This window comes from Gymnoscopelus microlampas (assembly GCF_963454915.1).
Source record: "Gymnoscopelus microlampas genome assembly, chromosome: 17".
Taxonomy (NCBI): domain Eukaryota; kingdom Metazoa; phylum Chordata; class Actinopteri; order Myctophiformes; family Myctophidae; genus Gymnoscopelus; species Gymnoscopelus microlampas.
In genome coordinates, this window is record NC_139954.1 from 9340716 (window position 1) to 9358038 (window position 17323).

At 44.2% G+C, this 17323-nt stretch overlaps 1 protein-coding gene across 2 annotated transcripts in view; it reads left to right on the top strand.

The window, feature by feature from the left end:
* The window catches only part of LOC311065049 (uncharacterized protein), a 47695-nt gene that overhangs the window by 19297 nt on the left and 11075 nt on the right, over positions 1 to 17323 (top strand). For both annotated transcript variants that reach the window (XM_084085229.1, XM_084085230.1), the window contains 7 exons: positions 5122 to 5235; positions 5898 to 6011; positions 7064 to 7177; positions 7844 to 7957; positions 8959 to 9179; positions 9408 to 11193; positions 12851 to 13024. In XM_084085229.1, the coding sequence (XP_083941355.1) occupies positions 5122 to 5235; positions 5898 to 6011; positions 7064 to 7177; positions 7844 to 7957; positions 8959 to 9179; positions 9408 to 11193; positions 12851 to 13024 (2637 nt within the window). The remainder of the gene's footprint in view (positions 1 to 5121; positions 5236 to 5897; positions 6012 to 7063; positions 7178 to 7843; positions 7958 to 8958; positions 9180 to 9407; positions 11194 to 12850; positions 13025 to 17323) is intronic.

Consider the following 17323-nt stretch of genomic DNA (forward strand, 5'->3'; position numbering starts at 1 on the left):
TCATGGGGACGCTGTCGAGTGTCCTTGAGGGGTCCGCCAGGAGTTGGTGGACATCCGAGAGGCAGAGGTGTAAGTCGTGGGCAATGTTCAAGGAAGCGTTTTTTCTCGCGTTCTTGCCTACCGATTATCAATCGGAAGTGGAGGAGAAACTGCGTGACATGCTGCAGCTTCCCACCCAAAGTCTTCGAGACTTTGCCTATGACTACCGTGCGCTCTGTCTGAAGTGGAAGCCGGAAATCACTGAAAGTGAACTGGTGAGGAAGATACTCAACAACTGCAATCCGAGGATTGCGGGGTGTCTGCGCGGGCACGTGCAGACGGTGGATCAACTGGTGAAGGTTGGGTCCCAGGTGGAACGGGATTGTTCTTCCTCCAGCGCCTACTGGAAGAAAGTAAATCAACAAGGCGGAGACAAGGGAGCCAAACAAGGCGGAGACAAGGGAGTCAAACAAGGCAGTGACAAAGGAGTCAAAACGCCGACAGGAAAAGGAGCTCAAATGGCACGTATGGATGTCAAACAGGGGCACCCTGACCAAGAGGAATGGATGAACTTATTATTCGTGCCCATTGCCACGAGAGGCGTGGAGTTCGAAGCGGTGATGGACACAGGCTGTTCATACACCCTGATGAGAAGAAGCAACTGGCAGCGGTTATCCCGAGCAGGGGAACATCTGAGGAAGTGTGATGACCGGAAGTTCATCCTGGCGGATGGAAAGGAGCACCAAGCGGTGGGGAAGGTGGGTTTGATCTACGACTGGCATGGTCATATGTGGTCTGTGGAAACATTCGTCCTAGACGACCACAATCTCACCTTCCCTTTGATGCTGGGCCTCGACTTCTGCCTGAAGACCAAAACTGTCCTTAACTTTGGCGAAAAGACTTACGGGGTGTGGGGTCCTGAGGGCTACACACACTATCCCTTTGCCTCACAAGCAGCGCCCGCCCTGCCGTCGGCAAAGCTCTATCTTGCTGTGCCGGTGTCGCCAGCGATGGGCAGTGTTGGTGTCACGCCATTACACCGTGTCCGAAATGTTCCACCCGAGGTGGAATGTCTCTTCCAGAGATGGCCGTCGGTGTGCTCGGGGCAACTAGGTAAGACCAATGTTGCCACCCATAAGGTGCACACCACGGATGAGATGCCGGTGCGGTGTAGAGCCTATCGAGTCTCACCGTACAAACGCCAAATCATCGTGGATGAGGTACAGGGGATGCTCACCAAGGGGATCTTGGAACCCTCTGACTCGTCCTGGGCCGCACCGGTGGTGTTGGTCAAGAAGCCGGACGGGAGTAACCGGTTCTGTGTGAACTATAAAGGACTCAACTCCAAAACTAATCTGGATGCCTACCCCATGCCCCTGATACACGACATCTTGGAATCAATGCATGGAGCATGCCATTTTAGCACCCTGGATCTGAAGGCAGGATACTGGCAGGTGGCAATGGATAAGGAGAGCAAACACAAGACCGCAGTCATAACACCCATCGGACTGTATCAATTCAGAACCATGCCCTTTGGACTGAAAAATGCCGGGGCTACTTTCCAGAGATTGATGGAGAGAGTGCTCGGTGATCTCAAGGCAAGGTGCTGTTTCGTCTATATCGACGACATTATCGTCTTCTCTCCAAGTCCCGAGCAGCATATGAAAGATCTTGATGCCGTGTTCGCCAAGCTTCATGTCGCCAACCTCACCCTGAATCTTGAGAAATGTCACTTCTACCGAGAGCAGCTGAAGTTTCTGGGACATATCGTCTCTTCCCAGGGGGTTGAGACGGACCCAGACAAAACCGTTGCCGTTATGAACTATCCAGCTCCCCATGACTTGAAGTCACTGCAGAGATTTCTCGGAATGGCGGGCTGGTATTTCAAATTCATTCCTCACTTCGCAGACCTGGCCGCGCCGTTAAATCACTTGAAGCGGAAGGGAGTGAAGTGGAATTGGACGGAGGAATGCCAGACAAACTTTGAAAAGTTGAAGCAGACTCTGGTGGAGGCACCTGTGTTGGTCCAGCCCGATCTGTCACTACCGTTCCAGGTGCATACTGACGCCAGTAGTGTCGGGTTGGGAGCCGTACTTACCCAACAGGTGGGCGGCTTAGAGAAGGTGATTGCTTATGCCTCTCGGGGACTCAGAGGAGCCGAATGCAACTACTCTACATCCGAGAGGGAGTGTCTTGCGGTCGTGTGGGCGGTGGAAAAGTGGAAACACTTCCTTGAAGGAGTGGAGTTCGACGTGTACACCGACCATGTGGCACTCACTTGGGCATTCAAGAACCCTAAGTCCTCGTCTAGACTCACTCGTTGGACAATACGCCTTCAAGAGTTCCAATTCAACATATACTACAGGAAGGGTCACCTGAACATCGTCCCCGACGCCTTATCTCGGGCGGTGACTCCTACTGAACAGCAGGCAGTGTGTGCAGTAGTGGCAGTGTCTGGCAACTCGGAACTACCCACAACGCTAGATGATCTAGCCAAAGCACAAAGCGCGGATCCTAAGGTCAGAGATCTTCTGGAGAATCTCGACCTGTCGGACCAGCGGACCGATCGGATAGGCTTCGAGGAGATTCAGGGAATATTGTATCGGAGGCAGCCAACCAGGGACATCGGACTGAAGTATCAGGTGGTGGTGCCCGAGAGCCTTGTCCAATGTTTCCTGGAGTACTTCCATGACCGCCCCATGAGTGGGCATCTAGGAAGGTTGAAGACCCTACTTCGAGTTCTTGAGGTGGCCTGGTGGCCGACGGTCCGCCGTGAGGTGTGGGATTATGTTAAGAAGTGTCAAGTTTGCCAGCAGTACAAGCCAGAGAATCAAAAACCATCCGGTATGTTGCAGTCCACCCAGATAAGCCAACCAGGAGAGGCCCTCGGGATCGACCTGATGGGGCCGTTCCCGAGGAGCAAGAAGGGAAACACCATGTTGTTGGTCACCATCGATTATTACACCAAATGGGTGGAAATGTTTCCGCTGAGAGATGGTAAGGCCCCGAGGCTTAGTGCGATCCTTAAGGATGAAATATTCACTCGATGGGGGGTCCCTAAGTACCTGATCTCGGATCGCGGACCACAACTAACCGGAAATGTCTTTGACGATCTCTGCAAGACCTGGGGCGTGGTACACAAGTTCACCACCAGCTACCACCCTCAGGCCAACCTCACGGAGAGGGCAAACCGGACCATCAAGACTATGATCGCATCGTTCGTGGGAGACCAGCACAACAAGTGGGATCAATGGTTACCCGAGTTCCGATACGCCATCAACACTGCAATGCATGAAACCACTGGCCATACACCTGCGGAAATGTCCATGGGCCGTGGGTTGTACGGACCCTTGGAGCGTATGTTGGCATCTCCACCAATGCCCTCACAACCCTCATACAACCTCCTAGAAAGACAGCAGGCCATGGTCAAAGAGGTCAAACGAAGGGTGGGGGTGTCTCAAGCCAGACAAGCCAAGTATTATAATGCCCGGCGGAAACATGTACAGTTCCAGCCGAGCGACTTGGTCTGGGTGAGAACACATCCACTCTCCAAAGCATCTGATGCATACTCGTCGAAGCTTGCGCCAAAATGGTCAGGTCCAGCTATCGTGACGAGTCAGACAGGCCCCATCAATTACAGAGTGAAATGGAAAGATAGTGACAAAGTGGATACGCTTAATGTGGTCAACCTCAAACCCTACTTTGGTAGGACTTGAAAATTAGCTTCCAGCTTGGGGGGGGGGGGGACTGTGACAATTGCACATTATTATTATAAGTATTCCACTCGACCTGTGCATGTTATTATATTTGTAAATATATGTATGTAACATGTTTGAATCCATGAGAAAATATGAACTGATCCTATTCACATGAACTGTAACGGGTCTGATTGGGGGGGTAATTGAATCATTGATGCCACCCGAGGTTACTAATACAGGGGGGTGAACGAACCAAACCTTTTGGTGACAGGTTGAACGGAGGAGGAAAGCAGAGACCTTGAAGCGCCAGTTTATACCGTTTTGATCTAAGTTTAAACGTGACATTAGACTGCAGCTAAGGTTAAAAGGACTTCCGAGCCCCGCAGAGTTTGGAACCGGCCGTTTCTACCGTGCGTTGGGACTACGAGCGCTGCGGTGGGATTGGAGCCGACAGCCCAAACCGGTGAGATCAACCCGAGCGTTCTGCTCGTTTTTGGAATACAAATTAGAGGGGTACCCCGTCATTTAGTTATTATTTGGGCCGCGTCGGGCGGAGAAGACTTTTCTTTTCATTTGGATTATAAGGAACTGTTGCGTCGCGCCAGCGCGTCAGAAGAGGACGGTCGCGGGACTGTTTATTTATTTATTTAAACAGCGTGCGTGCATGACAGACTCTTAGACGCCGTGTGTTTTTGTTTATTGTTTTTGGTAGCATTGTGACCCGCTGGGCTACAAGGGACAGTGGGATTTGTTTGGGAGGGAGGGGCAGTTAAAGTGATTATTGTTTGTTTTTGATTCATTTGTTTGTTTGCTTGTTTATTTTATTTACCAGAGAGAATAACAGGGACAGAAGTCATTTTGAAAGTGTTCATATTTCATTTAAATACCGTTTGACCTGTCAATTATACCTGGCTATTATATAAAAAATCTTATCAGTTAAAACACCCACCGATCTCGTTGTTTTTCCTTTTTTTGGTAGTAATTATCCTTTCATGTAAAAAGGCCGATTGTTACAAAGTCGTACAAACCACAATGTGGTATTTAGTGGTGAAGCTGCATTATACAGACAGGTTGCTTATGTGTGCATGTCCTATCTATGGAACAAACTATGAAATATCTATCCGTCCGTCCGTCCGTCCATCTGTCTGTCTGTCTGTCCGTCCGTCCAGAGATTTCATAGATGGTTTCAAACCGTCATCACTAAGTAAAGTTGACCTTTCACTCTGCTTCAGTCTGCTCTTTTTTCTCTCCCCACCAAACTTCTTTGCCGAAAATAGCCGATGAACAAGCTCACAACGCCTCGCAGCGCGAGGTGTTGTGAGCTTGTAGATCTGTTATTTTTCTTTTTTTCTTATACACATATAACGGGATGTAATAATATATGATCTTGAAAAAAAAAACTTTTCATTCACATGATAATTGTAGAAACATTGTATGATTCCAGAAGTCTTTACCACAGCCCAGAGTCTCCTACACCAAGCTGTGTGTCAATTAAGAGTGACCGGTCTAGAGTTATCTCTCCTTTCTTCACTGATGAACCTGGACCTCCAGACACAAAGTATGTGAATCCTCCTATACTTTATACATAACACGACGGATGATAACATGACAGACTGATATCATCATAAGTTACACGTGCAAACCCCCCCCCCCCCCCCCCCAAAAAAAAAAAAACTAAGCAAAGAAACAACACAATGTCTAATAACAGTGAAAAAAAGCCACAACACCCCTCGTGCATTAGGATGACACGATCAGTCACCAGAAGCACGGACGTGTGTTTTCAGTGAATCTAACATGGTTAAAATGTAGTTTGAAGTTACAATGGATTAGTAGGAATGGGGCGTGTCTGATAAAACAAATATCTTAATAACTGTCTGGGGTGCTCACAAAAGCCTGAGTAGTTAAAATGACCCCAGAAGTGTTTTAAAGTGTAATACCCTTTAACTAATAATGCAATTACACTTGGTTAAATTCACCATTAGTTAATGGTGAGGACCAGGAATCAATGATTAGTACGTAATACATTTATGATGAATTGATGTACGAGTTCATCATTAAATCATCATTAATTAAGGGTTAATTCTGCAAATGAATTTGCATGCTCAAGTAAAGTGTGACCCCTATCTCTTATACTTGACTAATGGGACGTAACAATGAAGAATCTCGAACAATCCGACTTTCATTCGCACAATAATTGTATACACATTTTTATAATTTCAGACTTCTTTGCCAGAGAGCAGAGTCTCCAACACCCAGTTGTGTGTCTATGAAGAGTGACTGGTCTAGAAATCTTCCTCCTCTCTTCAGTAATGAGCCTGAACCTCCAGACACAAAGTATGTGAATCCTCCTACAAAACATACAATATACACAACACTATAACACAAAAAGTGATCTCCTGCTAAGTTAAATGTTTAAAATGACTAAGATCGAGACAGAGTCTAATAGCAGTGTGTCCTCACCGTCCAATCTTTTGCTATAGATTGTAAATTAATATGTGTGCAGTGTGTGAATGAAGTCGTACAAACCACAATGTGGTGTTTATTGGTGAAGCTGCATTATACAGACGGGCTGCTTGTGTGCTTGTCCTAACTATTTAACAAATCCGTCTATCCATCTATCTATCTATCTATCTACTATCTATCCATCCATCCACAAACTATGGAATATACTGTATATATATATTTGCAACACACTATGGCAGGGGTCTTCAACGCTTTTCAGGCCAAGGACCCCTCAGCTAAGAGAGAGAAGAAGCAGGGACCCCCAACACATATCGTATCAAATTGTGTTGCAGATTAAACTTTTCATAATTTCATAGATGGTTTCATAGACTTGTTTGACAGCACTGCCATGTTGGATTCGTGTTAATGTGTTTGATATAACCGTCAACACTAAGTAAAGTTGACCTTTCACTCTGCTTCAGTCTGCTCTTTTGTCCCTCCCCACCAAACCTCTTTGCCGAAAATAGCCGATAAACAAGCTCACAGCGCCTCGCAGCGCGAGGTGTTGTGAGCTTGTAGATCTGCTGTTTTTGACAAATTTTCCCCACAGAATAAGAATGCTAAGGTTCAAGTAGTTAATAAAAAAACGTTGACTCCTATCACACAAATATTTGGTGGCCCCCCTGCATTAACTCTGAGGACCTCTGGGGGTCCCGGACCCGCTGTTGAAGACCCCTGCACTATGGGATATCTATAGATTATTATTTCACCGCATTGTTATTATTTTATTTTATGGCTGTTTTGCTTATAGTTGTACTGTAGAGAAGATGAACCCAATAATTGTATTTTCTTATACATGTATAATGGGATGTAATAATAAAGGATCTTCAACAAACTCACTTTTCATTCACATGATAATTGTAGAAACATTTGTATGATTCCAGAAGTCTTTACCACAGACCAGAGTCTCCAACACCAAGCTGTGTGTCAATTAAGAGTGACCGGTCTAGAAATCTTCCTCCTCTCTTCAGTAATGAACCTGAACCTCCAGACACAAAGTATGTGAATCCTCCTACAAAACATACAATATACACAACACTATAACATGACAGACTGATATCATCATAAGTTGTGCAAATTCCCCCAAAAACTTCAAACAAACTATGCAAAGAAACAACACAGTGTCTAATAACAGTGAAAAAAAGCCAAATTAAAAAGCCACGACCCCTTGTGCATTAGGATGACACGATCAGTCACCAGAAGACGGACGTGTGTTTTCAGTGAATCTAACATGGTTAAAATGTAGTTTGAAGTTACAATGGATTAGTAGGAATGGGGCGTGTCTGATAAAACAAATATCAAATATCTTAATAACTGTCTAGGGTGCTCACAAAAGCCTGAGTAGTTAAAATGACCCCAGAAGTGTTTTAAAGTGTAATGCCCTTTAACTAATAATGCAATTACACTTGGTTAAATTCACCATTAGTTAATGGTGAGGACCAGGAATCAATGATGAGTACGTAATACATTTATGATGAATTGATGTACGAGTTCATCATTAAATCATCATTTATTAAGGGTTAATTCTGCAAATGAATTTGCATGCTCAAGTAAAGTGTGACCCCTATCTCTTATACTTTTCTAATGGGACGTAACAATGAAGAATCTCGAACAATCCGACTTTCATTCGCACAATAATTGTATACACATTTTTATAATTTCAGACTTCTTTGCCAGAGAGCAGAGTCTCCAACACCCAGTTGTGTGTCTATGAAGAGTGACTGGTCTAGAAATCTTCCTCCTCTCTTCAGTAATGAACCAGAACCTCCAGACACAAAGTATGTGAATCCTCCTACAAAACATACAATATACACAACACTATAACACAAAAAGTGATCTGCTAAGTTAAATGTTTAAAATGACTAAGATCGAGACAGAGTCTAATAGCAGTGTGTCCTCACCGTCCAATCTTTTGCTATAGATTTAAGCAATATTACACGAGAGGGTGTGCTTTACCGTCATTATTGGCACGCCAGTGATGCGGTCAGGAACGAGGCGCAGCCGAGTTCTGCGAGCATCACTGAAGTGCCAATAATATAGGTAAAGCACACCCTCAAGTGTAATATTGCGATTATACAGTTACCAACAAAACACATCCAAATGTATTCATATTGTGAGGCAATTCATAATAAAAATGTTTCGTTATTATCCGTTTCCCTGTAAAGAGAAGAGTTTATTTGACTGAGACATTAAATAGTCCCTGTAGCAGCGCTCTGAGGCACCGTCTCATCAGCACAGCTGATTCCACTCAGTGCACTCCGCTCAGTGCACAGTGCGGAGTGATTTATTAATGTGATTAGGCCCGTGCTATGATGCTGGTTTGAAGCACGGCTAGAAAGCTATTTCAACCAATCAGATTGCTTGGTCGGAACTACCTGTTGTATAATGTAAGTTAATACGTGTGCAGTTTGTGAATGAAGTCGTACAAACCACAATGTGGTGTTTATTGGTGAAGCTGCACTATACAGACGGGCTGCTTGTGTGCATGTCCTAACTATTTAACAAATCCATCTATCCATCTATCTATCTACTATCTATCCATCCATCCACAAACTATGGAATATACTGTATATATATCTTTGCAACACACTATGGCAGGGGTCTTCAACGCTTTTCAGGCCCCTATCTCTTATACTTGACTAAAGGGACGTAACAATGAAGAATCCTGAACAATCCGACTTTCATTCGCACAATAATTATTATAATTTCAGGTGTTATCATTTAATCCTATTATTTAAGTCTATTATGTAGTCGTAATAAATTGTATTCATCTCCACAGAGAGAGGAAGAGGAGTAGTTGGGTTGTGACTGAGCAGGCGTCCATGTGTTCAGTGTGTAAGGAGGTTCTGACAGATCGGGTGTCTACCAGCTGTGGACACTGGTTCTGCAGACAGTGCATCACCTCATACTGGGACCAGTTTGCTCCAACAGGACACTATGGCTGTCCTAAGTGTGGAGAGACCACACCTGGACTGAAGATACCCAGTCAAATCAGACCAAGTAAGACTTGACACAATTTTTACATTTCACATTAAAAACGCAAATACGTAAATGGCAGAAGACATTGTCAGACTAAATGTCAATATGTTATCAGTACCAATGGCCAAATTAAACATTGATCAACTCACTGGAGGGCATTTAATTAAAAAATGTGCACACACAGCTGGAAAGATATAGTTATGCATGAACCTAAATGTTTAAAATATATTAATTATATTATTATCATAGCAGATGTCAGTCTGCAAGAGGATTTGAAGGATTATAAGATCAGTGTGAACAGTCTTGACAACATCACAGAAGATACTGGAACCTCCCTCACCAGCATCTACACTGAGCTCTACATCACAGAGGGAGAGAGTGAAGGGGTTAATAACCAGCATGAGGTGTGGCAGCTTGAGACAGTTTCAAAGATGAAGACCCTCCATGACACACCAATCAACTGTTCTGACATCTTTAAACCCCTCCCTGGCAGAGTGACACCCGTCAGAAGAGTTCTGACCAAGGGCATCGCTGGCATTGGAAAAACATTCTCGGTGTGTAAGTTCACTCTAGACTGGGCAAAGGGTTTGGAAAATCAAGATGTAATTCTCCTGGTTCCCTTTTCATTCCGGGAGCTAAATCTGACCAGAGATGAGCAGTACAGTCTTCTCACACTGATCCATGTTTTCCACCCAACATTAAAGAAGGTCACAGCAGAGCAGCTCGCTGTCTGGAAAGTTGGGTTTATCTTTGATGGTCTTGATGAAAGCAGGCTTCCACTGCATTTCCACAGCAATGACATTGTTTCTGATGTCACGGTGACATCATCAGTGGACGTGTTGTTGACAAACCTCATCAAGGGGAATCTGCTCCCCTCTGCTCTTCTCTGGATAACTACCAGACCTGCAGCAGCCAATCAGATCCCTCCTGCCTGTGTTGACATGGTGACAGAAGTGCGAGGGTTCACAGACCCCCAGAAGGAGGAGTACTTTAGGAAGAGATTCAGTGATGAAATGCTGGCCAGCAGAATCATCAAACACATGAAGACATCAAGGAGCCTCCACATCATGTGTCACATCCCTGTCTTCTGTCGGATCACTGCTACCGTTCTGCAGGACATGTTGGGGACAGACAAGACAGGACAGCTGCCCAAGACCCTGACTGAGATGTACCGCCACTTCCTGTTGGTTCAGATTAAGAGAAAGAAGCAGAAGTATGATGAGACACATGAGGTGAATCAACAGAATCTCATGGAGACTGAGAGGGAGTTTCTTCTTAAGCTGGGTAGGCTGGCGTTTGAACATCTTGAGAAAGGTATCCTTATGTTCTACCAAGAAGACCTGGAAGGATGTGGTCTTGATGTCAAAGAGGTTGCACTGTACTCAGGAGTGTGCACAGAGATCTTCAAAAGAGAGAGTGTGCTATTCCAGAAAACAGTCTACTGCTTTGTTCATCTGAGCATTCAGGAGTTTATGGCTGCAGTTTATCTCTTACACTGTTTCACTGAGAGGAACATGGAGGCACTGAAGTCATTCCTGGAAGATTCTGCTAGTCAGGTTCAGATGTCCCTGGATGATTTTCTGAACAAAGCCATGCTTAAAGCCCTGAAGAGTAAAAATGGCCACCTGGACCTCTTTGTCCGCTTCCTTCATGGCCTCTCACTGGAGTCCAACCAGAGTCTGTTAGGAGGCCTGCTGAGTCAGACGGTAAACAGTCCAGACAGCATCCAGAGAGCAATCAACAACCTGAGGGAGATGACCATGGATGTTGATGTTCCCGCTCCTGACCGATGTATCAATGTCTTCCACTGTTTGATGGAGATGAAGGACGACTCAGTATATCAGGAGATCCAACAGTACCTGAAGTCAGAAAACAGATCAGAAAAGGAACTCTCTCAGACCCAGTGTTCAGCTCTGGCCTACATGCTGCTGATATCAGAGGACGTTCTGGAGGAGTTTGACCTTGACAAATACAACACATCTGCTTGGGGGAGAGCCAGACTGATCCCAGCTGTGAGGAACTGCAGAAAAGCTCGGTGAGTAGTCTTGGAATATTAACATGGAGAAAACTAAAGCTCCTGTCATTTTAAACTAATTTTGACTATTTGGCCTTATTGTTAAATATGTAATATATGTATATATAACGATAACTCACGATAATGATATCATGATACGCAATATCTGTGATACTCTATAAATTGCAAGAAATTTAATCAAGGATATATCACAATATCTATATTGAAAAAGACCAAAAAATACCCATAAAAGGTACAAATCTGGAATTATGCGTTTATCCCAACATCTTATAAGATTTGTGTGCATAACGAACTGGCCTAGTACAATGTACAAAAAGGTGCATCCATAGTGCTTCCTCCTAACAGTAAAATGCTGACTGCAACCTGTCCACAACAAAGGATACAAAATAATCCCTTCTCTATAATATCTTGTGCAAATTAAATTTACAGGGGGAAAACAATACTTTTTTAACAGTGAGTAGCAACTTGTTTTATGTAAACCTGGCAGTGCTTAGCAAGTATATCACCAATGTGTTCTATGTAAACTTGGGCCCATTTCAGTTCTTATTGCTTTGTTAAGAATACAATGAAATGAATCCTGGGCTCATTTCAGTGGTTAAGATAATATTAATTTATTCTTCCCGCAAAATTTGTCCCGTAATGGCGCCAGCACAGTTGACACAACCTCCGCATTATATACATCAAAACGTGTGGCTCCACCAGGACAACATTTCTTGCCGTTGCGCGTTACCACAGCGACGTAATACGCAAGAAACAACGCCAAAAAACCCTTTGACTTTCAATGGGGGGGAACAGAAAAGTACCGTCCGGGGACACCTATGGGTCTTTGAGGTCTTCCCAGAGGGCCCCAGTTCATATAAATGATTAGTGACTCTGACAGTGGATGTTCCTAATGGGGGTTCATTTGTCCCAATGGTTCTCAAAGTGGAATCCTTGAGGGCTACCCAGAGGGTCCCCAGGTAAATGACTCACAGCGTGTCGCATCGTGACACGTTGTGAGCTTGTAGATCGGCTGTTTTCCAGCCATTACCATTCCATCTCTCCTCTTATTGGCCAGCCGTCCCAGTGGTCACCTTGATAAGCCCTGCCAGGTTGACATAAAACAAACTGCTACTGACTGTACAGAAAGCATTTTTTCCCCCTGAAAATTCAACTTGCACAAGACATTTTCGAGAGGGATTATTATCCTTTCTTGTGTACAGGTTGCAGTCAGTGTCTTACTGTTAGGAGGAGGCACTATGCATGCACATATTTGTACATTCTAGTGGTCAGTTCGTTATGCACAAACATCTAATATGAATTTGGAATAAATGCATAATTTTTACCTTTTTGTTTTTTTCCTTTATTTTCAGTTACAAATATTGTGATATGTCGTTGATGAAATGTCTTGAAACATATCGAGTATGGCAGATATCGTGTATTGTGATATTATCGTTATTGAGGGACAAATATAGTATTGTGAGCTACACGTCCAACCCCTAAGCACGTTGTAATAAAATATCGCCATTTGCCGACAGAGTATAGATTATTTATCGCGAACGGGAGAACGACGATATATCAATAATAATAGTGCCGTTTTTTAGGTAGCACAATGCTGTATATAAAGTAGTTATTTTGTTATATTCACAAATATTCCCTTTTTAATCTGTAATTATAGACTTGTTCAATGTGGCCTCAATGAGACACACCATGAGGTTCTGGTCTCGGCTCTCAGCTCTAATCCCTCCCATCTGAGAGAATTGGACCTGTTTTACACCATGCTACAGGATTTAGGAGTAAACCTGCTCTTGGTTGGACTTAAGAGTTCACATTGTAAACTGGAGATCCTGAGGTCAGTAGTCATGGTTTTTTTTCTTCCCCCCCCCCCCTTCCAATCTTCAACATTTCTGTAGGTTAAAGTGATATGATGCCGATTGGTGCAGTTACAGGGAGACAGTGGGCCATCCTAGAATGTCCATGAGACTCACTATTGAATTTGCAAACTCACTGATTTTTAAATTTTTATTTTTTCCATGCAAAACTACATGCATAATGCATAAATAGATCTTACTTTGGTCCTCCTTTAGCTGTAGGCTGCTAGCATAAGGTGCTTACTTTCTGTTGGTTTTTCCATAACGCTGTCTAATCACGGTACAGTCTGTGTTCCATACCTAGTGTTTAGAAGGAAATACTATTCCCTTGGTTTGTGTATCATGTCCATCCAAAGAAACTTAAACTTGAACTTAAACTTAACAGTGCAGTCCACTTTTTTACCTTGTAAACCTGTGATGTGACAATAAACCTGATTCTGATTCTGATTCTGATCCAGTATTACCCAATCATACAATTTAATTGCCAAGCCACAGGATCACAGAACAACATAAGAGTAATATGAACACCTGAGTAGCTTGGTCAAGTTGCTGCCTTTCTTCCTCTTGGTCAACGTTGGCCATCACATCTGTCTCCAGGAGTTCATCCTTCCATATTCAGACTGTAGTTTCTCTCTTGACACAGGCTCACTCCACACGGTAAATCATTTTGGTTAATGTGTACAGTAACTTCACTCTTGCTGACACTTAAAGAAACACTACAATCAACACCCTCATTCACATGTGATTCAATGCAATGGTGTAGACTAGCCGACACCAACTCAGGACTCCAGGATCACCGCCCTCCACTTCCTCCTATCCAGCATCATCATCTAAAGCTCTGCAGTTGCCGGCTCTGCTCGCACGTCACAGTGTGTTCACAACAGTGGTACGCCCCCTTCACCTACAGTGACCAGTGGGATGTCCGTAAGGGTCCACATTTCTGATGTGGTACTCCCATGTGACATAAAGTGTAGATGTCATCCAGGGCCTTTTCCTACTGTACTGTGAGTGTCTTGGCCCGTACAGCGGTATTGATTCCACTGTAGCCACGAACAGCCGTCTCTTGAGGTCATCTCCCATCTCAGATTTCCACACTCCTCATCCTGTACAAGGCATTGCAAGGCAAGTGCCCTTTGGACCTTCAACTGTTCTGTTGAGGCAGTCAGGGCACGAAGATATTTTAAGTCCTTGAATACCTCTATCACCGTCGCTCTTGCAGTAGCGATTGTTCTGTCCTTCATGTTAAATGCCATCACTTTAGTTTTATTGGCATTGAGAGCTTGAGGCTGATCTTCCTGCACTCTATTTCTACTCCTAGTAGTAGTTATCTTCCTTTCTTTGCTGTGGACGAGACTAGGGCATTGTCATCTGCATAGTCAAGGTCAGTGCCTGGGATTAAATATACTCACTGACTCTTTCTTGGGACTAGCGTGAAACTCAATGTCTTCTCCCTGCCACTGATAGTAAGTCTCAGGGCATACAGGGAGGGGGCCAATGTATCATCCTGTAGGACACCTGTGAGTGCCTCAAACTATTTTATTTCGCCATTTCGGCTCCAGTCTGACTACAGCTTGCCACTATAATCTGCAACATATTTTCAGTAACCCCATAGGCCCAGGTTTCCATTTATAGTGTAATAAGCTTTTTGTTTTAAGTCATTAAGGCCACTGCTGACAGGTTCCACTCACGGACACCTTCTAGCATCCTCCTTTGAGCCACTATCTGCCCGACTGTTGTGAGCTTGAGGTGAAAGCCATTTTGTGAGTATCTCAGGAGAAGGTCTAATATAGTTGAGGATCACCCTTTAACTGTCGTAGCGACTAGAGAGTTCAAACTGATGCACCGGGAGTTGTCAGTCTTGGTGAGATCACCTGACTTTGCCACCGGAACAATATTTATTGTACACCACAGCTTGGGTAGCTCGCCAGACATGTATGCTTGGTTGTCTGGTTGATAAAGCCCAACACATCCTCGTATACGGGCACACACTTAAGAACCTGAGGAACTTGAGCAGACCCTGCCTCACCTCCTGTTTCCTCACCTGGGCCTTGCCTTACAACTGCTGCGGCTGCTCCTTTCTCTTCTCGCCGCTTCTCCTCTTCTGCTCGCCTCTCTAGACTCACCATCTCCAACTGCTGCTTTGTGTCCTCCAATGCGAAGTCACTCTCATAACCTCCACGATACCGAGGAATGTGCATTTGCGCGTAAACTCAAGCACGGTTAAGCCATATTTGGCCTCCAGCTTGGCCAGGATTCCCTGCTTTATGGTCTTTGTCAACTGGATTTCATCATCTTTTATTTTTCATCTCTGCATAACCGGAGCATGGGAAGGAGAGCAGAGCTGGTCATGTAATCCAGGTGAGTTTCAGCTAGGTTCTTCTGTCAGCTGCCAGGACTTGTATGATCGACTCAGCGTGTGCCAGGAAGCGCTCGACCATATCAAGTTTAGAACCCCAGCGCGTGGGGCAGTCCTGTAAATAATAAATAAAAATACATTTTAAATTACTTATAGCCTAGTCATCACGGCCGAATAGGAAATAATACGTGCAATTTAAAAATTCATGCCCATTCATAACATCTTATTAGACCTTTTTGGGAAACATTTTATAAGCCTATTACCGTTTTTAGATGTTGTGCCTTTTCCCCCCCGTGGCCAGTCGATCCAATACTGGCCTTTTCTGCTCCTGCACTGTAAGTTCAGGTTGTGACCGAAGCAATTTATCCATGGCCATCCCAGATCCATGATGGCGGCAGCAATGTTTTCACCATTGTCTGTAGTTATGGCAGAGAGTTTTCCTTCATCAAGCTGCCAATTCTCCAGTGCCTCTTTGAGTGCAGTTGCTAGATTCTCCGCCGTATGATTTTCTGGAAGGTAGCTGGTCTGGAGATATTGGGACTCGAGGTTCCACTCGTGTAATTGTGTGGACGGTGAATGACATGTACAGCGCCATATTTCTGTTTACGTCCAGGCAGCTCGTACTGGGCATCAAGTGTTATTAGTAGATCCTTGAATGACTGTTCCTCCACCGTGTGGAAAGGGACCATCTCTTTGACCAGGTACTTGGTCACAGCACGGGTGCATGTTTTCCACCGCTGACTATCCCGATTGTACCTTTTCACTTTCACAAAAGCACTTGGAACTGATGGCTGTGATAGTTTAGATCTGGATGTTTGGTTGCTTCGGGAGCCTAGTAAAATCACGGGGATGATTCTTCTCGAGGTGACATTGCAAATGACTCGTATTTCCTCCTTTCACTTTGATGTCTCGCTTGCGCACAACGACATCAAGATTATCTGGTTCTCTTTTTCATTCGGCTGGACACCAAAATGCTGCCAAACAGAAGCATATAACTGATTTTTTTAGACACCAATTTGACTTGTCTCTTGCACCATCATGTTTTGTTTACCTTCCTGTGAGGAGGCGGTCTCACGTGAATAATTTGACGGTATGCAGTATTTTTTATAATACCGGTATTGTCTTTAGATATCAAGATACGCTATATTGCCCAAGCCTAATATATGCAAGTTTTGGTCCCATGTAAGTCTGCCTCCGAGCAGACGTGAGTTTGAGCGGTCATCCGTCAGAATTCATGGACAAAAACATATTGATGAATCAGACTCGGTACGTGGAAAAGCATGTATATGCACATACGTACACAAAATATGTGCAGAAACAAGCTTAGTGAATGAGGCCCAACGTGTTTGTGTGTGAGCTTGCTTCCTTGACTGTGTCTGTTGTACAGACTGTAAAGTGTTGCTCTTAGGTGGTGTGTAATAAGAGTGGGGTTTATATCTTTAGCAGAGTGTTTCAGTAGGGCTTGGGCAGTCCTGAGACCTCCTGTAGGCATTCATATAGGCCTCCTGGTATTCCTCATGGGGTTTGATTAGAATCACACAAGTTGGTCTCTTGGAGCCTGCCAATGAGCCCAAGCCAAATAAAGAGGAAAAAGGTTGGGCTCAGAGGCACACTATATGGGCCACATGGCTCAGGCACCGTTGTTTTGTTTCCCAAGGCTACTTAGTTACTTAGTTACTTAGTTAGTTACATAGTTAGTTAGTTAGTTAGTTACTTACTTACTTACTTAATTACTAAAAGACAAACTGGTAACACTAAGACAGCAATGCACTGAACAGAGTGAAATCAGTAGGCCAGACAATAAGAATGACCTCTACATAAGAATGCTATGTATATTTAACATGACATCAATAATAATCAACACAGGTAGATACATGAATATTGTCATGAGTGACTAAGAGAAAGGGGTTCTAGTAGCCTATGT